We start from the raw sequence: 23,159 nt of genomic DNA, 5'->3' as shown, positions 1-23,159 counted from the left end.
AAAACCAAAAGTATATACACTTGCACATCTGTACTGCTTTCATCACAATAAGTCAAACGAAGGTTCTGTTTTATAAGGACATTTCATGCCGTGCAATGCACAGAACTTCATTCTCCTGTAGTCCAGGCATGTTACATTAGCTCACCAAGTATATTTTTATGTCAATTGTGATTTGCAATTCAAACCTTACAAATTGTAAAGTTTGGCTCTCACTTAAATCACTTATTTTTACAAATTGTATCGAGCCTGTAACAAAACATGTTAGTTGGGAATACAAGATTCTATGGCTTTTTATGACAATAAATAATAACATAATACAAATGAGTTCTCAGGAACAACATGGCATGTTTTGAACGATTAAAACCTCTTCCAAGGGGTGTAGGTGACGTAATATACCACAGGCATGAAGTAAGAGTGCTATATTGCATTCATTTGGACCCTCTCACATATTCTTTGGCATATAAATCTCTAAATTATAAACTTATCTGATTTTTTTTAAAAAAGATACATTTTTCTACTTGAGTGATACATTTGAAGCGAGACTTGATTTCAAACTCCAGGAGTGTGTAATAATTTGAAAAATGAAGTTTTGTAATTTTTTTGTGAATGTGTATTTTGTACGAAAAGTTGAAATCTGAAATAAAAGCTGCATTAACAGATAGACACAGCAACACTGCACAAATAAGAATAACAGAATATCACAAAATTATTATTTTTTTCAGTAATATTGCAAATTATTGCATTATTTCAGCCCTTGTTTATCGATCCTCCCCTGCGTGGTGGCGTACTTCCCCCATTCAGTGCAAAGCAATATAAACAGCATGATTTCCCCGAAATGATGAGTGCAGCAGCCTTACCAATGGTGTCGCCCTTAAGCAATTTAGGACAGTTGTTATTGGTCCGCCGTTTCTGTCATGGGTGTTGTTGGGAATTCCCGCGTCCTGTTTTGATTTTTAATATAGCGATCAAGCCCTCAAGAACCTCAGATCAACAGAAGAAATCTTGTTGAGCGGTTCTCCGAGAGCTGTGCTCTCCTGAGCTTTGATACCGGCTTTACCCGCAGGTAGCTGTTTTACTGTACGCCGTGCGTTCATGTAACGATTGTTATTCCTTTGCGTCAGGTGCGTTTTCGATACAGCCTTGCAACAACTTGAAAGGTGAAAAACATTTTTGCAATGTAGTGAAAAATCAAGAAAAGAATAATTGTTTAATCATAAATATAGAAAAAATCTCGGAATAATAATTTGTTTGGATTAGGCTGCAGTCTATACAACGATATATATTTTTTAATATTAAAATATTCAGGTCACAATGACAGTAATATGTAAAATTTTAACAAGGCGAGATTTCAAACAATAATTATTGTGTTGACTTTCTAAACAGAGTACCGTGTACGCGGAAGTAGTGAAGAAATGGGAGCTCAGAAACCGAGCATTGTATTTGCAAACTTTGTGATCATACAGTTGCTCACTATAAAATGACATTTGCTAATAATTTAGAATTCACTTGACAGTTAACTGCTGTCTTCCTTAACAACTAAATTACAGTGTAATGTAGGATTGTGGTTCCATTTAAGGCATAATTTGCAAAACGTAAGAGGTATTCATCCAAGTAAAGCGTGTACATATGTGTTTTGTGCTAAATACGCGCACCTTCGTAGTTTTGCATGCGACCGGCTTCACACAATTGAGACTGGATGAACTAGTTTTTTTTACATCAGCCTCAGCAAATTCATACATTTCATAGGTTGACGATAAGGCCGGAGTCGCTGTCAGTGTCTTTTTGCTGAGATGCGATACGAGGAAGCGGGAGTTTTTTTTTAAATAACTCACCGGATTACATTGCGGGATGCGATTTTCACAGATCAGGAAGCACCTCCCTTTCCGTACCCTATCGGCTCATATTATGTGCAGTCCGCCTAGTGGTTTACTCAGTTTGTACCCGATGGAGTAGCACGTACACGGATACTGCTGCACAACTTTAAACTTTCAAGTCCTGAAGTTGAAACCCATTGGCAATAAATGCTTAAAAACGACACAAGTAGTATCACAGTTACAACCTTAACTTTTATTTTATGTAATTTGGCTTAAATAATACTTTTGAAAATAAAATCCTTGAAAAAAGCCCTATCTTTTCTGTACAGATTTCAACTTCACAGCGCTTTGCTGGTTCTGGTACCTAATCATATGGTAATGAGAGCTTGGGTCAGTGAGGTGGTTTTTTGTCAATGAAAGCTTGTATCCAATTCAATAGGACCTTTTAACACAGAACTTGAAATAGCAATAATGAAAAGTGTGGCTAATTTATCTACTTCCTGATAAATATTTTGTATAGATTTTATCAGGATGTTCAGATATGTTATAAGAGACCTCTAAAGTACGTAGGACTTGTGACTTCTGGACCAAAGAACACTGCCACTACGCCGGAAGACCTAAAATAGTTTTTAATAATTTCCAGGCACACTAACCAGTTGTACAATGCCATTGTCTTGACTTATACTCAATTAGCTCAGCATAGACCAGCGATACTTAGGATTATCTTGGTAATGCTACATTTCAGATAAAAACATTTTGCTTTTTTCCACAGCAGACCTCTAGAAATATGCCTATGACAAGAATGCGTATGAGACCCTGGCTGGAATTACAGATAAATTCCAATGCAATTCCTGGGTTGATTTGGATAAACAAGGCAAGTACATATTGTTTCATTCAATACAATGTGCAGATGCACAGCTTTGTAAAAAAACTAATATTTCTGCCATTTTTATGTTTTAATCAAAAACGAGTAGTTGCAAGTGGAGGCATTTTTTTCTTCTTACACAGCAAAGTGTACAAACCACTGTTTGTAGTTCATCACTTGGAAAATGGTAAAAGTGGTCTGTTTCTGTCAAAGCCTCTCCCCAGCCTTTGCCAATGTAACATGTAATCAGGTCATATGCTTCAGACAGTTTGGGTGACCAAAGAACTTTGTAGCACCTGGGACATGTAGCACAAAGGGTCAGACAGTAAAAATATTTTCACACTCCATAATGCGATTTATGCAAACCATGTTCGATCTGAAGTTTTCAATCTATTGCATCGTAGATTCAATTAGTGTATGAGCATTGGGATAACTTGGCTGGGAAACCATTGCAGTTTTGGATTGTTGAATTTATATGAAACAATTATTAAGTGATCAAACCAACTTATTCCCTTGAAAATGCAGGAAAGAAAGATGTTCCAGATTCCATGGAAGCATGCTGCCAGACATGGATGGAATATGGACACAGATGCAAGCCTTTTCAGAAACTGGGCTATACATACAGGTAGGTAACTTGATTTTTGTCTTAGCAATGACACAGAGTGAAGCTGGATTTGTATAAGTACTATATTAAATATTCCTAACAGAATTTGTGAACTACCAAAGTGTTGTATCAAAAATAACCTGACAATATTGCCTTCCTTGTAAGTCAGTTCAGTTGAGAACACCTACAAATGTCACAAGGTCATGACCATAACAAAACATAGACAAAACAAATGATAATTTTTTGCATTGACCAAAGCTTGCCTTTAAACAGAAGAATCTAAGTATATTTTATTGAATCCAATTTTGGATGATTCTTTTGCAAGGCATACATTCTCATCACATCACCTGGATGTCTTGGCTCAGCTTTTCAGCTCCTTTAAAAGACACGTCCCATAATATGCTGGTATAATCTGAGGTCTCAAAATGTTTTACATTTTCTATTGCTACTTTTGTAGGTACATCACACAATTTCCATTTCCTCAAATTAAAATCATACTGTATATTGAATGGCAAAAACACAGCATTAAAGATTGAAATTCAAGCTCAGAAGTTAAATTACAAATGGAAATTTTCAAGCAGTTTTCCTTAAATTGGTAATCCTGCATGCATCTCATTATAAAAACTTGGATGTTTAACGTGTATGCATATTCTTCCATTTTCTTTGTAGGAAGGTTTAGACAAGGAATAGATTCACCAGAGCCTAAAACGTGGAAAGCCAATTTCCGATGTGCCATGAACTCACTGCCTGATATAGAGGAAGTGAAGGATAAGAGTGTTAATAAAGGTTCCAGTGCTATTCGAGTGTACAGAATGCTACCACCCGTCGACAGGTCAAAGCAAAAAGGTACTTTCATTCCCCTGTTTTTTATTACATTCTAAAAGTTAAACAGGAATATAGAGTGCTCAGATCCTCTTTTTTTCCCAACAGAAAAGAAGTGTAGGTCAACCAAAGATTCCAAAAGCAAGAGTAGAAAGAGGGTATGTCTGTGCATTGCTCTGTATAATCTCAATCAGAATGTTTTCAGCCAAGTACAGTATTTTATCACAAAAATAATTTACTTGTATCTTTGTAGGAGTTCAAGTCAAAGGTCAAGTTAGAGGTGACAGAACCCGTTACGCCTAAACTACCAGTTGATCACACCACATATACTGCACCAGAACAATCTACTTCACAGGAAATGGTGGTTGACAGCACAGTGAATATAGGAGGTAAGAGCACTGAAAATCTCTTTGTGTAGACATCTTTGCAAAACCACTCAGAACTAGAATGGTTATTACAGCTAACAAGCTTTTAAGAGAATGTTTGATATTTTGCAATGCAAAGTTTACTTTAACTCTTTAAAACTAAACATTTTTATATAATGTTTTCGGCACTAGTTTCTACATATTGTACCCAAGGAGCAATTATTGCTGTGTAAGCATAGCTAGTAAGCAATGGCAGATCACCCAATATGGCGAGTAGAGGAATCAAATATCTGTCCTGTCTTTGGTCAGTCTTCCTGAATGTGACCTCCCTTGCAGGACACATAAAGGAATCAACAGGACTCATAATATTTTTTCTTTAGCCAGAGATTTTGTGTCCAACTGTTGTACAAAGCATTGAATTTCCATTTACATTGATACAAAATTTCTTAGAAAATTTGTCACTGTCGCTTGAAATAACATTGTAACCAAATGCTGAAAAAAGACATTATGTTGACAAAGATTTGTTAAGTAGTCTGTGCACGTATATAAGAATACATTTTCTCAAAATGCATATAGTATGAGTGTCAGTTGGTCATATGATTTTGAATATGTTAAACATTTGCTTTGTGCTGATCTTATTTTGTTTGTACCTGTTTGTTACAGAGTTTTCTTCATCGGAATCATGCCCTATTGTTGATTGGTCTATTAATGAAATAGTTGGAGAATCCGAAGATCGGGTAGTCAGCACATGTGACTTGTATCCATTTCAGATCTCTCCCATGCCCTCTCCTGCAGGTTAGTACAAGATGCTCAAATACAGTTAGTTTCTAAGTTTGCAAATTTCTTTATCTTGAATGAAACATTAAAGCCATTTGACAATGAACTGCTATCCTTGGTATTGTTCTGCAGATTCCGTAACATCAGAATAAGAGTAGGAGTTGGCCAGTTGGTCTCTGAGCCTTTTTCTGCCATTCAATACAACCGTGCCTGTGTTTCTACCTCAACCACACCTTCCTTCAGCATCTCCCCATCACTCCTAGAATCCAAAATTCCACCAACCTGTGTCCTAAAATACTCAGCAACTGAGCATCCCTGCTCCCCCACTCTTAGGGCTGACAATGCCAACGCTCCATAACATCCTGAGTGTACAAATTTCTCCCCATCCTTATCCCATATGGTGGAGAGGACTCCCCCACCCACCCCACTCAACCATTCTGAAACTTTAATGCACCACTGTGAGGGAAACATTCTTCAAGCATCAACCCAGTGCTTCCCAATCCATTTCCCACTGTGACTCCAATTTGAGGCTTTAGAATTGTCACAAAATCTCAATGAATTGTGATGACTGGGGAAGGGAAGGACTGGGTGTGTTGCTTTGAGGGGGGACAGTCTTTAAGGGTGAGAGATCAACTTTTCTAACTTGGTCAGGGCTCTATAGCAGCCATTGCTACCTCCCATCTCCTGACCCTAAACTTTCAGCTTGCTAACCCACTTGGGGTCTTGATACTCACTAATCTATCCTACACATCCCCACGAAAATACCACATTTCAATAATGTCACCTGTTTATGATGGACTTGCTGTGCTCAGTTCAAGGCAAGTACGTTGCTCCAACAAGGTCCTACACAATTGCAGTAAAGTATCCTCATTGAGACTTCCAGATGTCTGCACTTTATGAATTCGCAATGGCAAATTGCAATGTAAAGTCTTCCTAGGACCTCTGGTGTGTAATGTCTGAAATTCACACAGCTGACTACAACCTGAAGATTAATGTGCCAAATTAGTAAGGTCACTTGCTAAAATTTCTCAGCGTTGGGCTTAGTGAATCCCAATAGATCCACTAATCAGGCAATGCACATGCAGGTCTTGTACCATAAAATCAGATTTATTTATCAATTTAAATTAGTAGGAAGGACTTTGAGTATTTCCTAACAAACTTCCCTCATTGAAATTTAATGTGAATCTGTTGAAGTTCTACATTGTGTTGTAGAAAATGATGTTCCGGGGTCATACTGCACTGGTAGTTACCCAGTGATACTGTTATTGGGCAGATGGGTTACCAGGCTGTGGACCAGGTGCTGGAAAGTAGGATTAGAACAAGTGGCCAGTTTTTTCATCTGCACAGCCACTTTAGGCTGAATGGCCTCTTTCTGTACTGTAGCATTTCTATAGTTTTCTATGGTTCTAAAATGCTTGTAAGTGGCCGTCCTCTCATAATGGAGTAAATCCCTATCACATAGAGTACAACTTTTTGTTTTTTCTCCCTTCTGGTTTTACATTCCACTGTGATCCAAAATGTAAGCAGCCTATTGGGTCTCCTAGACGACAACTGACATTAGCAATTCAGCAGGCCAGGAGGAGATAGTCTGTAGACCCAAAACTTTATGATATATTTTATTATTCCCTCACTACAAATACAACTCTCAGAATAAATTGGCATTTTTGTTTGCTGTTTGCTGTCTTCTGAATGTAAGTAAGAAACAAAGGCTCCGTGTAACAACTGGGGACATACTAAACTACTTTATAATCATTCAAGTATCTTTTGATGTGTAGTTACTGGGGTAATGTGTAGTAATACAACAGTTAATTTGCATGCAAGATGCCACAATCAGTATTGATATAACCAAAGAATGTGTTTTAGTGCTATTGGTTGGGGAAGAGTACTGACCAGGACACCTCCCTCACTATTCAAATAGTGCTGAAAATACTTTGCATCTAACTGAGAGGGCAGACCATCCTTGACTTACAGAAAGATGGGACTTTTGGCAGTGCAGCGGCCTCTCAGCACTATACTGGGATGTAAGCCTGGATTAAATGCTCAAGTATCTGGTGTGGTGCTTGAATTTACAACCTTCTGTGACTCATTGATGAAAGTATTTCTGACTCAGTCAAGGATACCTGAATTCTGTTAATGCAGAAAAAAAAATCATGTTTAATAATATATAAAGACAAAGCAATATATTAAAATATACTACAAACAGCCATTTATCTTCAAATTGAAGGATACTTGTGCAACAAAATAATGCAAAATGCAATCTTAAATCCACTTTTAAAAGTTGTGCTCACTTTGGCATCAGCATTCATAGATCTCAACATTCTCAGCACATCTCGGCCTGAAGGCTCAGGTTGTTAACAGGTACTATTTATGAGTATAAAATGTGGATGAGAAAAATAAATAAGATACCAAACCACAATGAATTAAATTCCAAAAAAAAAGTTACCTTTTTGTCACATTTGATTTGACATTGTATTTTTCTGTTTTGAACTTGCCCAGTTACAGACAGGTTAACATTTATCATTAGAGCAGTCCAAACTTTAAAAGTGGGTTTAAAAACCTTGGTTAGGGTGAACAGGATGAGGTATTTGTATGTAAGGAGTCTGTTTGACTTGGCAGGAGAGAAGAGGGGAATGTTTGTTTTCTGTAGCATGATTTAGGTGTCTGGCAAATCCACTGGTTTGTACTGAATTTGCTTTGTCTTGTTCTTTATAGCAGCCAGCGCAGCTGACAGCTTTCTGACAATAGATGAAGCTTCTGAAGTAAGTTGAATATACTGAGAAAATTATCTATGGGAAGCTCCATGTGATTTCGTATCTGTTTTGTGGCCATTAAATCTAAAAGTAATATTATGAGTTAAAACTCACCTTTTGTCTGGAGAAGTCAGCAATGCTGAGTGAGTCACATTGTTTTCTCAGATACTTTCAATTTCTTATATTCCAGCCCTTTTTTGGATTACCATAACTTGTAGCTGAGGGCAGACATTTGCCAGCACTTTGCTGTTTCTGGTAAATGTTCTTGATTCCAGAGTCCTGAATATTTCTGAAAGATGTGTGTTTCATGATTGGTCACAAATCATTGCCATGCTTCCCAGAAAACGTTTTGGCAAAATGTCCTGCTTGTTACTGATGGCACTTATTTACTTTGTTACCTGGTAGAAGAATGAATCAGTTTGTTGTAAATCTCAACCTCGATTCATTTGAAGTTGTTGTGGCATGAAATTATTTTCAATCTGGGTATTTTACTTTTTGGGATTCACACAGTAATAATGCTTGTGGAATGGTTTTTGTTAAATCCACTTTAGAAATGCTTGCAGTGAAGATTCCGAGTTCAATTATAAAAGTTCTAATGAGTTCACATTGTCCATTCTTAATGATGGTATCTTTCCGTATACTGTGCTAGGAATATATCCGTAACACCCATATTCTAAGTTGTAGAAGTAGGTAGTCTTTATACTGTTCTGTCAATGGCAGCAGTCTTGGCTAATTTTAGTGATGGTCAGCACATAACACTCACTGCATCAAATGTGATGTCTGCACCAAAACATAGGGGTTAAACAACTTCCATGATGCTATAAATCTGCTGAAGCAAAAAACAGTAATCCCTCCCATTACTGACTAATTTCTGAAATAAAATTGTTGCAGATTCTGATCACTTGTAAGTGCCACATAGCCTTTTAAATTTTCTAAGAAATTTCTTCTGACTCAGTTTGCTTAAACAGCATGACACTGTGAGCCATAGGGAAAACTTAAGTAATCGCAGCTAACTGTAACTTTAAAACTAAAACTGTAGAGATTTTTACAATTGAGTGCATAGTAAATCCCATGATTGAATAAAAAGAAAATTTTGGTGATACTTGATTAGGATTGAGGATAAAATAATGTGATTAAAGTCTTGATTATGTTTTATTTTAATATTTTTTTTGTAGATCACACAAGAATCCAGTCAATGGGAACATAGCAGCATTGAAGGGAAAGGATACCTCAGTAATGTAATTGGAACAATGCCACTAACTCCCTTCGAGAATAACCTTGTCACAAATGAACAAGAAGCAATCTCCCATTTGACATTTCAGGATGGCAACTGGTCAGATTCAACAGGTATAATTTTTTACATTTTTAGACTTTTGTTCTTATTCAGTGTTGTTTTGTTGTATGGAATGTTTGAGATAACCACTACCAAACTTATTGGCCTCAGAATTTTCATTGGGTTGGGAGGGGAAGAAGGAGCATGTTTGGGGACAGAAATCTATGAATCAGAGGAATACAGATGCCCTAGGAAATTTAATAACTGTTCTATATTATAACTTTTTTTCACAATGCTTCCTGCTAATCAACTGGCCAGATTGATAGAGGATGGGATTTGGAAGGGAGTAAGAAACTGGAAGCAATTGTGAGGCAGAAGTTGGTTGGGGCAGCTTGGTAGATCAGGAAGGAAAGGTGATGCAGGCTTGTGATCATGGGATTAGGGGTGCAGTGTTTTGCCAATTGTGTTAGAAGATTACCTTGCAAGTCTCTGCCCTTTTCTGTCCTGCTGGCCAAAGGACAGAATGGTTAAAAAAAAAGCTCTTACCTGCTTCTGTTTCATTTCCATTTGCCTCTAAAGTTTTCTGATCCTGGGAAAAATACGCTGAGCCATTGTAGGGCCAGATTTAAATATTATAGTCAGATGTTGCACCTTTCAAAATCGGGTCACTGAAGTGTCTCACTGCTGTAAAAATAGTGGCATGTATGTCAATAGCTGGTTGGCCTTTGGTTATATTATGGTGAAATGGGTCATGGTATTGGTGATTACAAATGCCTCCCATTGATATAGAAGTAATTCCAAATGCTGAAGCTGTTTTTAATAATACAGAGATTCTTCATAAATCATTAACATAGTTGGAAGCTTTCAGAATTGGCAACATCCAGAAACAGATTCTTCCAAAAGCAATGTCTCCCACAATAAAGATAGAGAATGCTGGAAATACTCAGCAGAACTGGAAGCATCTGTGGAGAGAGAAACAAAAAGATTGAGGACCTTTCATCAGACATTTTTCTGAATGAAAGCAGCCAGTCCTGCTCTTATGGTAAGGTTTGCATATTGGTCACTGAGGAAAAGTTCATCATGTGGTGGTTGCTCTACCATTGTGCATCTCCTAAGTGACTTTCTAGATTTTCCAAAACTATTTGCAATTGGAATGACATATACATGTTCCTCTGATTGTACATTGAGAAAATGCCAATCCAGAGCACTGCACTGGCAATACCCTGTTAGAGTAGTTCTATTATTATTAAAATTGCCAAGAGTTCATTACATGATTTGACCTTATAAGCATGAATAAAAGGGAAAAAAATAAGAGAGGCAACAGCCTGACTAGTCTTTGAGACCGCTCTCTCATTTTTTTAACTTTTATTCAGGGAATAGCCTGACATGCTCTTACACATAGAATCATACCTTACAGATCATGTCCCAGACACCACCATCGCGATCCCTGCATTTGTTTTGTCCTAGTGGCAGGACAGACCCCACCAGAGGTGGCAGCACAGTGGTATACAGACAGTAATGAGTTGAACTGAGAATCATCAATATTGACTTTACGCTCCATGAAGTCTCAAGGAATCAGGTCAACCATGGGCCAGGAGAGTGCTGACTGATTACTACATACTGCCCATTCTTGGCTGATGAATCAATACTTCTCCATTTTGAACGCCAGTTGGAGGAAGTGCTAAGGATGGCAAAGGTGCGGAATGTACTTTGGGTGGGAGACTTTAATGTCCATCACTATGAGTGACTTGGCAGTGCCATTGCTGCCGATCTGCTCAAGACCCGAAGGACACAACTGCTAGACTGGGTCGTGAGGGATCCAACAAGAAGGAAACACATAGTTGACTTCGTCCTCACCAATCCACCACTCACAGATGCAATCTCCATGACAGAATTGTTAGGACAGACCATCACACAGTACGTTTCGATATAAAATCCTGTCTTCACATTGAGAATTCCTCCATCATGCTGGGATACACTGCCACAATGCTAAATTGTGCTCAATCATCTCTAACCTCATGGCCCAGCATTGAGTGTGGCTTCAAGGGGCTCTAGCAAAACTACAGTGAATGGTAGCCTGGCAGTTAGAGTCATATTTGGCACAAAGGAAGATGGTTGTGGTTGCTGGGCGTCAGTCAGCATAACTCCAGGATATCTTTGTAGGAATTCCTCAATATAATGTCCTAGGCCTAGCCATCTTTAGCTGCTTCATTCCTCAATCATAAGCCCGGAAGTGCTTGCTGATGACTGCATGATGTTCAGCACTATTCATGCTCAGATACTTAAGAAGCCCCTGTCCAAATGTAACAAGACCTGGACCTTATCCAGGTTTGGGTTGACAATTAGCAAGTAATATACGTGTAGCACAAGTGCCAGGCAATGACCATCTCCAACAAGACAGATTTCATCATCACTCCTTGACATCCAATGGTATCACCATAGCTGAAAATCACATTGTCAGTATCTTGGGAAAACCATTGACCAGAAACTGAACTGGACAAGTCATATCAATACAGCAGCTATAACAGCAGGTCAGAGGCTAAAAATTCTGCAGGATGTATCTCACCTCCTGACTTCAAAGCTCCAAAGACAGTCCACCATCTACAATGCTCAAGTCAGGAGTGTGATGGAATACTCCCCACTTGCCTGGATGGGTGCAGCTCCAACAACACTCAAGAAGCTTGACACCATCCAGGACAAAGCAGTCTGTTTGATTGACAGCATGTCCACAAACATTCATTTACTCTACTACTAAAACTCAGTGTACCTGTATGTACTAGCTACAAGATGCACTGCATAAATTCACCACGGCTCCTTAGCTGCTTCTAAATACATGACAGTCTGGAAGGACAACAGCAGCAGATACATGCGAACACCACCACCTGCAAGTTGCCCTCCAAGTCATAGATAACACAGCGTGGAGCTGGAGGAACACAGCAGGCTAGGCAGCATCAGAGTAACAGGAAAGCTGACGTTTTGGGTCGGGACCCTTAAGTCATTCCCATTCTGACTTGGAAATATATTGCCGTTTCTTCAGTGTAGCTGGGTCAAAATCCTGGAATTCCCTCCTTAAAGGCATTGTGAATGTATGGACCCCAAATGGACTGCAGTGATTCAGGACAACCTTGTTTTGCAATAAATGCTGACCAGGCCAGCGAAATCCACAGTCTATGAATTAATGAATTAACTGATAGAATAGCAATCTTTCTGCAGAAAGCAGCTGATTTACCCGGAATGAAAAGCAATATTGTTTCTGTTTTGCATATAGAAGATGCCTGTGGTTAAATACTTGTATTTACCTGAGAATCTATTTTCTGATTCCATTCCATTCGCCCACGTACTCTTGTTCTCATTACACCTACAGCTTTTTTTTATATAGCCTTTCTTGTGAAATGCAATCTGTTTGATGAGCAAATAAAACAAAATCAAAAAAAGCAATTCGGTGTGTCTATAGATTAAATATTTAATCCAGAGCAATAAAACATTATTCAAAAGCCATGTTTTTCTTATTCATTCATGGGATGAGGGCATCGCTGGCTAGGCCAGCAGTTATTACCCATCAGTAATTATCCATAGGGCAGTTTAGAGTCAACTACATTGGTGTGGGTCTGGAGTGACATGTAGGCCAGACCTGGAGTCACATGTAGGCCAGACCAGGTAAGGATGGCAGTTTCCTTCCCTAAAGGGCATTAGTGAGCAACAGATGGGTTTTTCCGATAGTCAATAATGCATTTATGCTCATCATTAGACTCTTTAATTCCAGATTTTAATTGAATTCAAATTCAACCATCTCTGTGGCGAGATTCAAACCCGGGTCTGTAGAACATTACATGGGTCTCTGGATTAACAGTCTAGCAAAAATACCACTCCCTGCATTTAGATGGCCATTCCCTCCCCATCTTTTAAATCTATTAGTTGCTGACAGCTTGGGAAGAGATGGCGCTTTCCTCATCGCTATGTCCATTTGCACCAACTATGATGTGACTAGAACATAACTTCTGATGTCATTAGCAAGGTGAATCTTAAACAAAATGTTTGCTCTTTGCTTTGGGCCAACCATAGAACTCAAGAGGAAAGGAGGATCGAAAAATGCTCTTAAGAGTAGAGTCATAAATGTTTTGTGAATTTCTTGTCTTATGCTAAGAAATTGGATATCTTGCAAGTCTCATCAGTGGTACTGTTAATTCTTCTTTGCAGGTGGGTTAGAACTCAGGTTTTCAACAGACAGAGGAGGGGACCTTCTGAACTGGGTCGAATCAGTAAACTGGTCAAATGGATCTCTCATCAGTTGCACTTGAATTCAAGACTGTGATGCAATAGAGCAGTATGCATATGCGTATGAGTTTTGCTTTCTCTCTTGTGCATTTTCTTAACAACGAGACTGTTATCACATCAGTAAGATTCCATCGCCACCGAGACATGTGAACAGAATTTTGAAGACATGCTTGTGGTACCATTTTAAAAGTCTACCTGTTTGAGTCATTGTTGAAGAATGCAAATAATGTCTACCACAAGGAAGCCAATTTCAGTGAGGCCAAGAATGCCGTTTTGTGATTTAACATGTTTGCTGCTATGTGAAATCAAGTACTTTTAATTATTCATTTAGTTTTGTCATCATCAGTTGCCTTAACTAACAGGACTTTTTCTAACACACATATACAAAGACTGAAAATGAGATTAGCAAGCTAAAAGTATTTCAGAAACAAATTAGATATTGTCAACAAGCATTAGATTTGTCTGCAGTGTGGCATTCACATGGCAAAAGAGAAACATATTACTCAGATCTTTTTTGTTTAACTGTATATATGTATTAAAATATGAAAATCTTGTAATCTTGGAAATGCTTGCTTCTCTAATATCATGACAGGAAATCATCAACTAAAAACACTGAATATAGAGAACAGCATTACTTAGTATCTATTAATTGCCATCACAACCATTTACGCAATGTAAAAATTATGTACATATTATTATGTTGATAAAGCTTTAGCTAACACTGGAATTGAGTTGCTTTTGAAGTTCTGCTGTAGTTACTCATTTGTGCAGATGACTTATGTAGAATGATGCAAAATGTAATTTGAGTGTTTTTCTTTACTTATCTCTGTTCCTTGAGAAACATTTTTGTCTGGAAATTTATAATTAACATGCTCAACAATATTATGTTAAAAAGTCCTAGTTGTGAATATTTGAAAAACTGTATATTTCTAAATAATTTCCGTTGTGCATTTAGACTTAAAATATACTTTTGATACATAATAAAAGACGACACAATGTAAGTGTTGACTGTCGATTACATAAATTAGACTTGAATTCCTTGAAACATGTAAGGCTAAGGGGTGATTGCTTCAGGCTTTTAGGATTTTGAAAGGAATTGATAGAAACTTTTTCTGTCGTTAGCGCAAACTATCACAAGGGGACTTACTCTTAAAATCAGATAGGCCATTGAGGAATAAATTTCGGAAAAATCTTGATACAAAATCTGGTAGAAATGTTGCACTATCTCCTGCAAAAGCAGTAAATTATAGCTCGATTAATTATTTCAAATCTAGGTTTATGCTAGCCAGTGGTGTCAATGCAGATGGAGCTCATGTACGTGGATGGAGTTAGGACATATCAGCCATGATTGTATGGAATAATGGAAATAGTTCAAGGGGCTGATAGTCTCCTGTTCCATGTCTGAGTTAAATAATTATGAACTCTTAAGTTTTATAATAGGACTTAATATTTTACATTTATTTGTCACCTAAAAGAGATCATGCAAGCCTTGCCTCCAAATTAGGAATTTCTGGTGAAAAACTAGTGGACAAACGGATAATGTCAATACAGTGTGGAGCTGGAGGAATACAGCAGGTCAGGCAGCATCAGAGGAGCAGGAAAATTGACGTTTTGGGTTTACACCCTTCATCAGGACTCTAAATTATGTAGAAAAATAGGAACTCTTGTGTTTTTGATTTCAATTTTGAACAGCTTGCCACATCTCTCTTCCAAACATTGGCCTCTATCTGCCAGAACTATTTATCCTTCTGGGCTCACAGCCGCAGATTTGTGTCTTTAGTTTGGGAACATTTTGTGTAAGTAGCAGTGATAACATTTCTAATGGCTGGGTAGGTTTTGATATCCTTCTTTAGGCGTTCCCTTTGTATCCCGAGATTTCACTTTAACAGGAATTAGAAACTCTCCCAGTCCTTTGCCACATCCATTTCCCAAAATCTGAGTAAGATATGCACCTTTTCAGAATGCAGCCTTTGAAAAACTTGTACAGTTTAACTTTCTCAATTGCACATCTCACAATATTCCTGACTCAGATGACATCTAGTTTTTAACTTAAGTGCTGCTCTAGACAAGGTCAGGGTGGTCACACTCCACCTCTATATTGATATCCACTTGGTGACTCTTAATGCCAAGTGCAAGATTTGGTTGAATTTTCAGCAAAAATCAGCTGTCAATTTTGGGATATTTCAAGCAAGGTTTGGCTCTGTGAGGTCCAGTGAGATTTCTCATACAATTCTCTGCTGCTCACCTCATTAGGTATACATCATGCACTCAACCTATCTTGTACTCATCAACTGTGGAAGTACTCACCACTGCCAGTACATTTGTGGAATTTCTACCATCAGTACTACAGTTAAACCAGAACTGTGTAGCAGATCAATCATTGCGAGCCACGAAATGCCGTCCATAGGTACAGTGTATTGCCCTCCCCATCAACCCTTTCAGCTTTGATCTTCTTCATTGTCCCAGATCTCCCTGGTTAACCTCCGAACCTCAGGCACATTGTTCAGTTATGCCCATCCATGGTTATGCTCTGACCCTCTATTGAGGCCAGGATGGTGATGACCATCAATGGCCCCTCATTATCCCTTACCACCCCATGTTCTATCATTGCACGCACTTATAATTTGAGTTGTCCCTTTTCTCCTGTATGTCCTAGCATGCTGGCTCTAAACTGTTCAATTAACCTCCTCACTGTCCCCACCATACCTCTGGCACCTGATAACCCTATTGACTTTCAATGAACAGACACTCTGGACTGAACGTGGCTTATCTCTCTGACCGACTTGGAAACAAAGCCCCAGCTGATACGTGTCCAAACGCCTGAATCATCACAGTGGAGCATCTCCACTGATTTACCACAAATCACTGGACTAGTTGTAAGACTGACTGTGGTCCATTCCCTGCACTGTAGTGATACCAGCATCCTAACTCTGATTGCCTGAAGCTCAGCGGATAACTGTGTCCAAGCAATTGAACTATTGCTGGATGTTGCCTTTGACATACTATCCTCTGATTGAAGACAGTCTCCATCGACTTGATTAAGAACTACTTCCCTTAGACTTTGAGACACAGCTATTTGTGTGAAGCACATTCAGTGTCAATGCCACGTATACTGCTGGCACATGGTGCAGGTATCAGATTGATGTAGCATGATACCATGCAGCAACATATTCACCCCTTTGATAGAGCATTGCTGACAACCATGACAAGCTACCAGGTTTTGTGTCTACTATAAAGATGATGCAAGCCACAAGTACTGTAAGTCCATCTGTTCGGAATGAGGCAGCAAAGTCGCAGTAGGTAAGGCAAGGAAGAGACGCTGTGAACATCAAAGTAGGCACAAATAAGTGAGCCCCTTAATGCACCCTGCTCCTATCTATGAGAAGGTTGCCGTGCTTGTGTGCATAGTGGCCTGGTAGCAGCGTTACAATGCAAAGTGTTGATGCCCTTCAATGTGCAGATTTGAAATGGATAATTGTGTTCTAAGTGGTTCAGAGATGTGCCATGATGTTGGTGCCATCCTGTGTGAATGCAGTATGCAGGTGGTTGCTGTTGTCATAGAGTCATGGAGATGTACAGCATGCAGACAGACCCTTTGGTCCAACTTGCCCATGCCAACCAGATATTCTAAATGAATCTAGTCCCATTTGCCAGCATTTGGCACATATCCCTCTAAACCCTTCCTATTCATGTATGTATCCAGATGTCTTTTAAATGTTGTAATTGAACCAGCCTCCACCACTTCCTCTGGCAGCTCATTCTGTACATGCACCACCTGCTGTGCAAAAAGGTTGCCCCTTGGTCCCTTTTAAATCTTTCCCCTCTCACCTAAAACCTATGCTGTCTAGTTTTGGACTTCCCTCCCCTGTGGAAAAGACCTTGTCTATTCACCCTATCCATGCCTGTAATTATTTTATAAACCTTTAGAAGGTCACCCCTCAGCCTCCAATGCTCCCGGGAAAATAGCCCCAGACTCTTGTCCTGAGATATTAGGAACTGCTAGCCAAGGTGGAGTTTTGGAGGAGAAAGTAGCAAGCAGGCACCACCAGATACCCGCTCTGACTTTCGTGTTGGGAATTGTTGGTGTCTGGTTTCTCTTCACTGCAAACTGCACACAAATGAGTCGAAAATAGTTCAACAACGATATATGAATGCATGCAAATCGGCTCTTCACTGCTCACAAGTCAGATTCTCATCTTGCAATTAAATCTTGGGTAGAAAACCAGACTTTTTCCCTCAAATTGTATTTTTCAGATCTTGTCTTTTTTTTTCCCAAATGACTCACCAGTGCCCACATTGTTTAGGAGACAAGAAAATTCCACCCGTTATGATTTGCGATTGGAAGTTCAAGTATTTCATATGAAGGAATGATTCCATACTATGTTAATATCTTGCAAGTACGCTTACTATGTAAACATATAGAAAAACACTGAATCTGCAGTAGTACTTTTAACATTGGATTTACTGACATCTATGTTGTTTGAAATGTGGAAAGAGCTGCCAATAGCCTTGATCAGCAATGATTAGATTTTATCAATTGTCTGACAACAGTTTCAATGAATGCTGAAACACAAGAAGCACCTTGATGCCATTAACCTAGATATTCAAATGGCCAAATAGTTACTGGAGAAGCATAAACTGGAATCTATCATGACCCACTTGGGAAAATGGACTGGTAGATGAAGCACACTACTCCTGGGGTCATCAAAAAGTTAAAAGATTTGATCAAATTACTCAAAATCCCCAACCTACCTGTCTGACAAACTCAGGGTAATAGAATTCAACAACCAGGTTTGTGAACTTGACAAGAAATTGCTCTTTATTACAAATAAGTTCATTGTAAGCACCGGCAAGCTAATTATAACTTTTCAATGTATAGCTCCACTATTTAAACTCTACCCCTTCTTAACCCCTGCACACGCATGCAGTCAACAAAAAATATAGATGTTGTGAATGGAGGGGACAAGATTAGAACAAAGAATGTAGAACAGTACAGTACAGGAACAGGCCCTTTGGCCCATCTTATCTGTGCTGACCATGATGCCATTCTAAACAAATCCCAACTGCTGTCTGAATTAAAAACTTCATCTGATTCTGGGGAATTATTAAACTGGATTCCTAACACCACTGACGCACTGACTAACTATCTTTGCTCCCAACTCCTGACACCCCCTTTTTAGACCACGCTGCTGCAGTGTCCTAGACCTGACACTACTGTGCCTCACCTCCCCCTCCACAACCTGATATGATTTGAATCCACTGTATCTGACTCAACACTACCCAATCTGATTCTGCTAGACTCAACACCCACAATCCCCCACCCCAACATTTATTGCCCATCTAATAATTGCCCTTGAGAAAATGGTAGTGAGCTGCCATCTTGAACTATTGCAGTCCCCATTTCATGCAGATTCACCCACAGAGTCATTAGGGAGCACGATCAAAGGTTTTACCCTGTGAAGTAAAGGAACCTGTGATGTAGTTCCAAGTTATGATGGTGAGCAGCTTGGAGAGGAATTGCAGGTGATGGCATTCCCGTGTGCTTGTTGATCAAAGCATCCCTACAGTGTGGAAACAGCGCCTTCGACCCACCAAGTCCGCACCGACCCTCAGAGCATCCCACCTACATCCCCCTATAACCCACCTAATCTACACATCCGTGGACACTATGGGAAATTTAGCATGGCCAATCCACCTAACTTGCACAACTTTGGACTGTGGGAGGAAACCGGAGCACCCGGAGGAAACCCATGCAGACACGGGGAGAATGTGCAAACTCCACACAGACAGTCGCCTGAGGGTGGAATTGAACCCGGGTCCCTTGTGCTGTGAGGCAGCAGTGCTAACCACTGACTTATCCTTATAGATGGTGTTGAATGTGGGCTTATCAGGTGCTGTCTAAAGATTTTTTGGTGAACTTCTGCAGTGTGTCTTTTAGATGTTACACTGCTGCTACTGAGCCTTAACAGCTTTGAGAGTTAATGTGTTAATTAAGCAGGCTGCTTTGCCTAAATGGTATCAAGCTTTTGAAATGTTGTTGGAGCTGCACTCATTCAGGTGAGTGGGGAATATTCCATCATACTCTTGACTTGTACTTTGTAGATGGTGGACAGGCTTTTGGAAGTCAAGAGATGAAGTACCTGCTGTAGGATTCCCAGCTTGGTCTCGTAGACACAGTATTTATATGGTCTAGTTGAGTTCAGTTTTTGCAGAAGTCTTCAGTATCACTATGGGATATAATCAGGGTCCAAAGCCCTAGCAGTAGCCAGAACTTTCAGCTATTGCTTGATAGCACACAGACTGTATCAAATTGGCTGAAGATTGGTATCTGTGATTGTAGGAACCTCTGAAGGAGGCCAAGATAAATCATTCTCTCAGCACTTCTGTCTCAGAGCTGTTGCAAATGCTTTAACCTTAACTTTGCACTCCACCATTGAGGATTGGGATATTTGTAGAGCCTCCTCCTCCAGTGAGTTGTTTTATTGTTCACCACCATTCACAACAGCAAGGCTGCAGAGCTTGGGTCTAATCTGCTGGCTTTGCAATTGTGTACTTCTGTCTGTCATTCCTTACCTCTGTTGTTCAGTACGTAATCCTGTATTCTATCTTCAACAGGTTGACACTTCATTTTTGGTTATGCCTGCTATGGTTCCTGTCATGCCCTCCTGTTCTCTTATTTGAACGGTTCTTAATCCCCTAACTTGATAACGGTAAATCAGATGAATATGTCAGGCTATAAACTTGCATATTGTATTGAGTACAATTCTGCAGCTGGTGGTATCCCACTGTATAGATAACCTACTGACTAACAACTAGTGGGGCCTAATTTATAATTCAAATTGCATTAATGATGTTATCAGACTGCACAGAAATTTTTTCTTCAACCCAACTGGCTTTCTGACAAATAAAAGTCAGGAAGACAAATAGAATCTCCAGGTAAATCTTACATTTTGTAGTACCAGGAGGAACAGGAGTGACATTTGAGTCCTGTGGAATGGTGTATGCCCGAAATGCAAACTGATTTATTGACAAGTTGCTGCTTGTCCATCTGAGTTTATTCAACAATTTCTCGTTTTGTTTTAGATTCATCATCATCTGTGGTATTTTTATTTTGTTCAGAAGATTTTGGAATTGTTTACCATCCACTCCTGGCTACAGTGGAGTCTTTTTATCATTATATTTTAGAGTTACACAAAAAAAAATCACGTCTTACATGCGTTATTTCACAGAGCAGAATTCCTACAGTGTAGAAAACAGACCCATCGAGTTCACACTGACCCTCCAAAAAGCATCCCATCGAGACCCACTCCATCCCTATAACCCTGCATTTCCCATGGCTAATCCATGAAACCTACACATCTTTGGGCTATGGGAGGAAGCCAGAACACCTGGAGGAAATCCACGCAGGCATGGAGAGAATGTGAATGCATAACTCTACACAGTCAGTCACCCGAAAGTAGAATCAACTCGGGTCCCTGGTGCTATGAGGTACAGTGCTATCCACTGAGCCACCGTGTCACCCAATTTGGGAAGCGACATACAGTTTGTATCTTGTTAGCAAATTGCACAAATACATACAAGAAAATATAAATATAAAGCTAGCTATAAAATGAAAGAACAATGCTAAATGTCTGTGATAAAAGAAAGGCTGGAACACCAAGCAAATCTAGATTAAACCTATCTGCCTTCTAAAGCTTAATCTCCATCCATCTGAAATAAATGGTTATAACAGCATTGTGGAGAAAAGTTAAAATTAAGCTAAGAAAAATCTGTCTTATTGGAAATAAAGGTTGGGAAGGATTATCTATTAACAATTTTTTTACATTTCTTACAGTTTGCAAAATTACTCTAAACCCAGACATAAAATCAACCTTTATGTTTCCTTTACTTTCTTTAATTGTTTTAAAAAATGATATTCACCTACCACAATTCAATATTGAATGCAACACCATGTGCCATTTCCAGTATTGTACAATAGGGATTCCTCATTAATCATTTGAATTTACATAGAATAATATTAATGGAGGTGAGGATTGATCTAACATTAGTAGCGGCACAAAGTGATGCATAGATTCACCCCTCAAACGCACTGATTTATATTCATCATAAGTTGATCACAAATGCCTTCTTTTTTTAAAATTCATTTGTGGGGCATGTGTGTCGCTGGCTGGGCCAGCATTTATTGCTTGCCCCTAGTTGCCCTTGAGAACGTAGTGTTGAGCTGCCTTCTTGAACCACTGCATGTTTCTTAAGCATGTGTTACTATTGAAACATCACCTCAGTTAGTGTATGTCTATAATGTGATTCTTGCCTATAACTTCCTAATTTTTAAATTCAGTTAATACTTATGTAGCAAGACATCTCTAAAATTATGGGTGTATCATGGGAATTTAAGAATGTGTTCTGGTTATGAAGTAAAAAATCAAAATACTATGGTTGCTGGAAATCTGAAGAAGTGTATTTGGCCTTAAAATATTAGCTACGTTTCCCTGTCCAAAGATGCTCCCAGACATGCTAAGTTTATCTAACATTTTCTGTCCTTAATTCAGATTATGAAATATGATATTTTAAATTTTAGTACATAACTTATCAAACAAACTAAATAAGCTTTGAATATCTGGGTAAGTTTATAATGGCTGGCTATATATATCCATATTTAATGAACCAAAGAACTCTGGATGCTGGAAATCTTAAACAAAAACAAAAGTTACTAAAGAAACTTAGCAGGTCTGGCAGCATCTATGGAGAGGAAGCAGTCAATGTTTCAGATCCAGTGACCCTTCTTCAGAACTCCAGAATGGTGGCCAAACCCTGGTCAATTTCTGCTCCTAAGATGGTTAAAAACTGATGGAAACTATTCAACCCGTCAAGTCCCTGCCAGCCCTCTGCAAGGACAACTCATCCACGCTGTGATGATACTATGGCTTTCAGAGGTGTATTTTTGTCCTTTTTTTATGAAGAGAGGTTGAGACAGAGGTGCAGAGCATCTGTTCCAAGCTAATATACAGTTTGTGAGGCCGAGGGGTCTTTTTTAAAAATTGGAACAATAGAAGCAACATGAAGGGGTGAGGTCAAGCTCCTACAGAACCAGGATTTTAGTTTAACTTTCAGTAGCTGTTGAAATTTGGAAGCTGCTATACATCTCTCCCTGTTACAACAAAATGCTTGAGCTCTCTCAGTGTTTTCTCTTTATGTTCTTTCCTTCTGGACTGGAGAAACATTGCATGTGAGATAATCTTTTTTACTGAATTTGTCTTCGCCAAGGGTATATTTATGGGATGTTACTATCTTGGAACAGCTAATCAGTGTTAGTTATATATTATCTCATACATATTTCAATAGCGTTACAGTTAAGCTAATTTTTTCATTCTTATTCTGTTTGTATTTTAACTGGAGTGTATGAATAAAGTGTGTTTTGTTTCAAACCCAGTAGTTTGACCAATTAAATTGCATCTGAAACACAATGCCTTACACGTGACTTTTAAAATAAGAACATTTGGGGTCTATGCTACCTTCTTAATATATTTTGAGGGATTTGGTGCGTCCATAATAAACTGGGGACTTTAGTCAGGTCTTGTACTCAGAGCTGCCTTTATGAAACCTTGTATTCTGTA

The 23,159-nt window shown here is 38.9% G+C and overlaps 1 protein-coding gene and 1 long non-coding RNA gene across 9 annotated transcripts; one reads left to right on the top strand and one right to left on the bottom strand.

Moving 5' to 3' along the window:
- Positions 1 to 857: 857 nt before the first annotated feature.
- On the top strand, positions 858 to 14,543 carry LOC109932291 (interferon regulatory factor 1-like). 8 transcript variants are annotated; one of them, XM_048603422.1, is made up of 10 exons: positions 858 to 1,063; positions 2,587 to 2,688; positions 3,205 to 3,304; positions 3,953 to 4,129; positions 4,214 to 4,263; positions 4,359 to 4,494; positions 5,134 to 5,265; positions 7,960 to 8,006; positions 9,173 to 9,344; positions 13,468 to 14,543. In XM_048603422.1, exons 2-10 carry the CDS (start codon positions 2,602 to 2,604, stop codon positions 13,566 to 13,568), a joined length of 1,002 nt encoding a protein of 333 aa, XP_048459379.1. In that variant the 5' UTR covers positions 858 to 1,063; positions 2,587 to 2,601; the 3' UTR covers positions 13,569 to 14,543. The 8 variants fall into 8 exon arrangements, with proteins under 8 accessions (XP_048459379.1, XP_048459386.1, XP_048459385.1 ...); XM_048603429.1 differs by lacking the exon at positions 13,468 to 14,543 and adding an exon at positions 10,688 to 12,865 and having other exon boundaries at positions 864 to 1,063; positions 2,590 to 2,688; XM_048603428.1 differs by lacking the exon at positions 13,468 to 14,543 and adding an exon at positions 10,688 to 12,865 and having other exon boundaries at positions 864 to 1,063.
- On the bottom strand, positions 8,077 to 12,670 carry LOC125484502. Its single transcript, XR_007263338.1, has 3 exons — positions 12,570 to 12,670; positions 9,817 to 9,954; positions 8,077 to 8,777 (listed from the first exon to the last, which is right to left on the bottom strand). It is a non-coding gene; the product is annotated as an uncharacterized LOC125484502 (long non-coding RNA).
- Positions 14,544 to 23,159: the final 8,616 nt, after the last annotated feature.

Source organism: Rhincodon typus, chromosome 12, assembly GCF_021869965.1.
Source record: "Rhincodon typus isolate 14 chromosome 12, sRhiTyp1.1, whole genome shotgun sequence".
Classification (NCBI taxonomy): domain Eukaryota; kingdom Metazoa; phylum Chordata; class Chondrichthyes; order Orectolobiformes; family Rhincodontidae; genus Rhincodon; species Rhincodon typus.
The sequence above is the reverse complement of the archived record's forward strand: the minus strand, read 5'-3'. Positions and strand labels throughout refer to the sequence as shown.